At 39.9% G+C, this 6,718-nt stretch overlaps 1 protein-coding gene across 1 annotated transcript in view; it reads right to left on the bottom strand.

The window, feature by feature from the left end:
* Window positions 1-1,501: 1,501 nt before the first annotated feature.
* The window catches only part of DNA2 (DNA replication helicase/nuclease 2), a 23,549-nt gene continuing 18,332 nt past the window's right edge, over window positions 1,502-6,718 (bottom strand). The window contains exons 18-21 of the mRNA XM_005428969.3: window positions 5,000-5,089; window positions 4,226-4,408; window positions 3,308-3,454; window positions 1,502-2,702 (exon numbers count right to left, since the gene is read on the bottom strand). Of these exons, the coding sequence (XP_005429026.2) occupies window positions 2,646-2,702; window positions 3,308-3,454; window positions 4,226-4,408; window positions 5,000-5,089 (477 nt within the window). The 3' untranslated portion in view covers window positions 1,502-2,645. The remainder of the gene's footprint in view (window positions 2,703-3,307; window positions 3,455-4,225; window positions 4,409-4,999; window positions 5,090-6,718) is intronic.

The following is a 6,718-nucleotide window of genomic DNA, read 5'->3' as shown; positions in this document are numbered from 1 at the left end:
GATAATCCCCCCGCCCCGGGCACCGCCCCCATCGCCCTGTCGCGATAGCCCCCCCTCCTCCGACCCCAGCTGCCCGCCCGGAGAGCGGCATCAGCCACAGGGACGGGCAAGAGCGCCTGGGCAGCCTGGGGCACAGGAAGCCTTGAGGCTTCTCTGCCCTTCTGTCGTGACATGAAGCTTCAATCCCTAGCATTTATTCCAGATTCTGTAGCGTGTATCAGAATAAACAATATTCTTCTAGAAAAATCTGTGAGTTTAGTACCTTCAAAGGTAATGTGCTGGGGAACCAAACCCAGTATTTAATAAAAACATGTAAGTGTTTGGGGTTTAATTTTAAAAAGCCCAGGAATGTGAATCTGGCTGGAAAAGAGCCAAAACTTAGGGAGCTGTTTATCATCAAGCAGGTTTGTCACAGCAGGATGGGATCTCAGCTGGTACTTACTGTACCCTAAGCACTACAATATGCGTTGCTTAATAATTATTCTTTCCTCTCACCTTTTTGGGCAAGGCTAACCAGCAACCTGTAAAATTAAAAAAGTGTTATTTTCCTTGCCCAGGAAAATTAAAATCCTTGCCCAGGATTGCACTAAACAGCACAGAGGGTGTCACTGCCTGGGCCTGCAAGGAAGGACCAAAGGACAAGGGACAGACCACAGCCCATGGTGACAGAGACATTTCTTAGAGCCACCCTTCCTACCCCTTATAAGGAAAAAGGAACATATATATTTAAATATTAAACAATTCTGAAATAGTCACACTCTGATCCTGCTAGTCTGGCATAAAACAACTTCCTTTACTTCCTTTTTTATTCATTTCTGGGAATCCCAGCAACACAGAACCCAGCAGGCATGCATCTGCATCTTTTCCAGCAGCACCAAAGGCTGCCTCTGCATGAGGAAGCTGTTTCAAAGGCAGCACACAGAAAAAGTGACCCTTTACTGCTAGAAGATACTCACCTGCTGTATATTCATTGAAACACAGAGTGTTTTAGAGATCCACATCTCAATTTTGTTTGAGACTACCAGAGCAAAATTTGGTTTCATCTGTAGGCTCAGCATTTGCTGCTCAGTCTAATTTTTACCACATGACAAGGAAGGATGCATTTTGTAAGTGGATAAGGAAATGTTCTTCTGTTTGTTTCTCATGCAACTTCATGATGGGATGACAATACCCTTAATTTATATATTAAATTTTTAATAGCATGCAAACCATCTCCTAGATAAGCATTGCTTAGTGTAAGAAAACAGATTAATGAAATCTTAAGAGCTTTCTACAAGAGAAAGATAATATTGTCTAAAAAAGCACTCTGATGTCACTACTATAATAAAGAGCATATTTTACACTATTTTTTTCATCTTTTGAAAGACCCGGAGCACAGGCACAGTTGAAGCATGTATTCTCACCTGAAAAAGGAGGAGATCCTGTCAACTTTTCAAATTATTGTTGTATCGTTCTAAATACTTGCCTTGTAAAAGCAAAGTGTTAACAAAGCATAAACAACTTTAATGAAACCAACAGCAAACTTTTATTAGTTCAAACATTACAAAAAGTTAGGGAGGAGTTTAAAAGAGTGAAAATGCCCACATTGAACAAGTTTGTCTGCAACTGTATGCACACAGCTACTTGACATTGATCCAAGAGAAAACAAATGCTAATGATTCTGAAGAATCAAAAAAATTGATGTTTCCACCAGCAGCCTTGGAAAGAAACTTCTCAGCCTCTCTGGTGTAGAATATGAGGTAGCATAAAGAAACTAACAGAGATCTCTCAAGTAAAAGGTGCTTTCTGTTGTTTATATGCCATCACCTTTAAAAAAATACAACCTGAGCACATAAGTTTCTTAGCGAGCTGCATGTCTAGTTTTGTTTCCTTTTTGTTTTGAAGACTACGGATCAGATAAACTGAAAACAAGAGTTCTAATATGAAGCATTTCACTTCAGATTGATCTGCTGAACACATAAGTTAATAGCAGGGGATTAAGTGAATCAGCATCACATTTCCCCCTGAGGTATGCAAAATCAAGAGATTAGCAATGTCATCAAGGGATCTTCATATGAGAGATTAATTACATTATGTATATAAATATAAAAGACTTCAGCATTTTTAAAAGCAGGAGTAGACTTCAAAGGACAATGTGAGATTTTGAAGAAGAGGAAGAAGTTTTTTCTATTTTTTTTTCCAAACAGCACAACACAGCACCTTAATTAGTAATTCTAACAAATGGAATTATTGTATGTAAACTACATTTTCAAGTTTTTAAAACCCAATTGAGCCCAGAAAACTGACTCACTACAACACTGGTTTACACTCCCTTCCTCTTCAAGTGCTTCCCCAGTCACTTCTGCAGGTAACTGCTCATCAAGGTAAGAGAATATAGCAATATCCAGCAGGAAGGAACAGAGTGCTTCATATTTCTGGTTTGTCACAAGTAAGCTGGGTGCTTTAGTTCTGTAACCCTCAGCTTTTTCAAGAAATGTCTGTTATTCTGCTGAGAGGAAACTTCCAAATAATTGAATGCTTCCTGTTTCGGCTGCCTCCAGACCGAAGAGTGCACATCAGCACTGACACCCCAATTCCCAGCTATTTACATTAAACAGCAGCAGAAAAGAAGATACAAAGTCCTGTAAAACTTTCCATCTTCCCACTCATAAGATGTTACACTTGTGGATACTTTCATGAGCCCCGACTGGAAGATTCAAGATGTAGCAAGTTAAGGAAAGCATTTTAACAACACTTGGCTTTCACAAAACCTGTTTGAATATGCATGGCTATTTGCAAAGAAAGCAGCTAACAAGGTTCTTTCCTGTTTAAACAGGAGATGGAAACAGCAATATCTAAAGCTTATTCAGTACAATGCCAGAGAGAAAGAAAAAATTACCAAGTCATCTGAAAGTGACACTGTTTTCCTTTCCACCAAGATTATTTATGAAGCAGATGTGTTGAGCGGAAGAAAGAAATCACACTGATGTTAAGATGCCAAGAAACTCGAAATGATCACAGGAAAAAATGCAAAAGCATTAAAAATTAAAAATTCAGGCCTCAAAATCAAAAAAATTATGGCCAAGTTGACTTGCAAGTCAGCATTGACTTTTTCTGCTGTTGAAGACAGAGAAGGTTCTAAACCCATCCACTAGCTTGATCTCAAGTGCACTTCTGGCAAATCTAATCAGCACAGTTTGTGCTGTGCTGCCAATCACTGTTAAAAGTATAACCTAAATAATCAAAGATCTTCCCATTCTCACCTCAAATCTCACTGAGCCAATCCCAGCTTTCCCCTCTCCCAAAGCAGCATGGAGAAAAAGGATATCATTGCCTGGGACTGCAAGTGGCAGAGGAGCTTCTCCAGGGGAGGATAGCAGCACAGGGAGGGAACACAGCCCACCATGACCAGCTTGTGCTTGGCTCTGGTGATGGCAACATTCAGGCGGCGCCAGTCCTTCAGCAGGGAGCCAAGCTGGAAAGGAAATGTCACTTGCTTTTGTTTTTCCTACTTAAACCATAAGTAGGAAAAACTTATGGACATAAACCACTCATCTTCAAAATGCATCTAAACTACTGAAATTGACTGGAACATGTCAGGACCTAGGACATCCCTCTGGCTGTCCTGAGCAGCCAAGACCCCTGCCAGGGGTCTCAGAGACCCTGGCACAGAGCCCAAGACCCCTGTGGTTTTGATTATGACCCGTGGAGCAAGTTACCAACCTTAGATGAAGATCTGCAAGCCATGACAAATTAAGTAGAATGATAGTGAATTTATCACAAGGTGAAAAAGTAGATTTTGGGATTTTTAGAATGGGGATTCAGGGGGGCAAGATGGAGGAATCTGGGTGTGTCCAGCCTTTCTCCTTCTTCTTCTTCTTGGCCTCCATGTTCTGCTGGGATGTTGGCACTTTTGGATTGGTTTAGAGTAGAAGCTCACTGTCCAACATAGGTGATAGGTATTGGAAAGGAATTGTAAATATTGTACACGTAGTTTTTAGTATAAAAAGATAACAACACCCTGGGGCAGGCAGAGTGCCTGGACTGTCTTGCTGAGCAGACCTCGGCAGGCCAGAGAAAGAATTTTATAGATAAGATAAAATAAACAGCCTTGAGACCCAGAAATGAAGAGCTCTGACTCTTTCTTCAAGCACCGGGCTGGGAAAAGTGACTTTCCAGCTTTTCTTGGGGTCACTGTGACCAGTGAGAGATCCCAACAGGAACAAAGTTAAAATGACCAACTTACATTTTCATCAATGCTGTTCCTGACAAAGGACACAATTATGATACTTTTGTCTCTTCCTTGGTATTTGTCAACCGTGTTCACTTCCACTCTGTTCTCCTTCCATTTTGCCATCAAGTCAGTGATTGTTTTTAACTGATGTCTGTAGGGTGATATGATGCCAATGTCTGAGGGCTTACAGCCAGCCTGAATGAAGAAGAAACCAGAGAAAATAATCTGTCACTGCAGTTGGCTTGGCAAACTCAGTATGGTCAGAAAGATTCTTCTAATTAATTTTTTTTAAAACAGTGCTGCAAGATATTGTATCTAAACTAATGGAACTGTAGGTGTAACAAATATTAACTAAAGGAGATAGAAAACATCTGTTACTGCAAGCTCCCAAGCTTTGTCTTAACTTGGCACAAAGACAGATATCCTTGAAATCCTCATTCTTCTTTCATCTTTAGACTGTGAGGTGAACACTCAGAGCTCCTGCTCTGTATTTCTGCATGAAAGAAGGAACAAAAGCAAATCCTCTCCCCTCCCTCATCTCTCAAAAGAATTTGGCATCCAGCTTTTGTTTTTTGCATCTCAGATCCAAGCAGGCAAGGACAGGGAAGGGAATGCAGACCTCAGGCTCCCCACTACACTGACATGAAGCCAATCTTCAATTTATCCTTAAATTTATCCTTAAGATTATCCCCAAGAGAGCTACCCAACACATACAGTCACTGCTACTAAAGCAATGTAAAAATATTAAAGGCCTCCCTCCAAACCAGGTAATAAAGTAAAAGATACCTTAATAAATAAGGATGTGAGGAAAAGCACTATTTTAGCTTCTGTCACATTGCTTATGCCACCTTTCTCTGCATGTTCTGGTGCTGGGACCTTCAAAAATACAAACAGAAAACAATGACTTTTGCTGTCTGTAATGGGGTACTGTGTTCTGTCCCTAACTCACTGAGTGGTATGTGGATTTATACTGATGGTATTAATTAAAGAAATAAAGTTAAATGCTAAATTGTAGTAAACAGAAGAGCCTGTACTGTGAATTAACTCCAGAATACTGCATTTGCAACACAAATTGTAACAATCCTCAAAATGAGTTTCTAGCACTAGCTTGGCACCTTAAGAAACTGCCAGACTTAATCCTCTGACTTTACAGTCAAGCATTACACATCACAAATCAAAAAACCCAAAAATGGACATTTCCCTGCTGATAAGGCAAGAGAGTAAATTATATTTTACATGGGACTTTTGCTTCAACACTCTCCATACAGCATTATTTACAGTGAATTTTCTTCATTCCATGGCAGAAAGGATCATTTTTTCAAATGTTTGAAAGCCTATGTTTACAGCCACAACAGGAACTATCCAAAATGGTAATATAAATTGTAGTATAAACTCCCAACCTTTAAATAAAGCATTCACTGGATTTACCATTTCTTAACTATTACATCCCATTCTCTACAACATATATAAATAAGGCCAACAAGCTCAGGATGTAAACTCCTGTCACTGTAGTGTCACAGTTTGGTCATTTTTTCTCTTTGCTTGACTCCTGTCTTCTCTAAAGTTGAAGTAGCACCAATAGCAATGAAAAGTGTGTTTGGAAGCCTCCAAACCCCATGTGCTCAAGTTCTCTTCAAGCAGAAGGGCACAGCTTAACTGCACAGTTAATTTCTGACCACGCTGGCATTAGTGTAGCTAAAAACTACACAAAAATAATTTCAGGAAAGAAGTTCTAAAAGCTGTGTCATGCTTACGGTAACGTGCTTACATTTGTATTCCTCCTGTTCCCATAGGACACCAGCAGAAACACCAACAAAAACAACTTGGGCCTAGAAATTCTCAGGAGACTTGCCCTAAATCAAGGATATAATTTTTAAACCACCAGCCCCAAGCTGTCAGAGAAGTGCAGACTGACACAGGGGTTGGCAGAATAGAAATAAACAGATTTCCCATTGCTGTCACAAACGTGTTGCATTGTTAAGCAGAAAACAATAGAGGCTTTTTCTTCTTTTTTTTTTAAAGCCAGCATAATAAATGTAAGCTTTCTGGTGGTGTCATGGTGTTTTTTCCTCTTCCTTCTCTCTCTGTTTGTATCCCTCCCCCTCAAGTCTACTTCTTCATAAGCATTTCTTGGTTACACTATAAACAATACAGGGGGGAAAAACCTACTATGAAGTCAAAGGAAATAAAAACTTGTTTGTTGTCATGTTCAGTGGGGTTTTTTTCATTTCTCCCTTCATGATTGCCCCAATACATGGAGTTCTGACAGGAAGTCCAAAAGGAGAAATGGCATTATCACCTCATGTCTCAACAAATCTAGAATATTTTGGAAATAAAAACTTTCCTCCTGGCTCTATGAAGAGGACAGCTGTCTTACACTTGAGATGGGTTTTCTAGGGAAAAAAAATGATACAGAAACTCTACTTTTTCATTAGCAATTTTGCTATGATTACTAGATAAAGAGTGGTTCAGCCAGATTCCCATTAACAGGCCTCTTCCCTGGGA

The sequence above is a fragment of the Geospiza fortis genome, unplaced genomic scaffold (assembly GCF_000277835.1).
Source record: "Geospiza fortis unplaced genomic scaffold, GeoFor_1.0 scaffold637, whole genome shotgun sequence".
Lineage (NCBI taxonomy): Eukaryota > Metazoa > Chordata > Aves > Passeriformes > Thraupidae > Geospiza > Geospiza fortis.
This window is presented reverse-complemented; position numbering and strand designations above follow the sequence as displayed.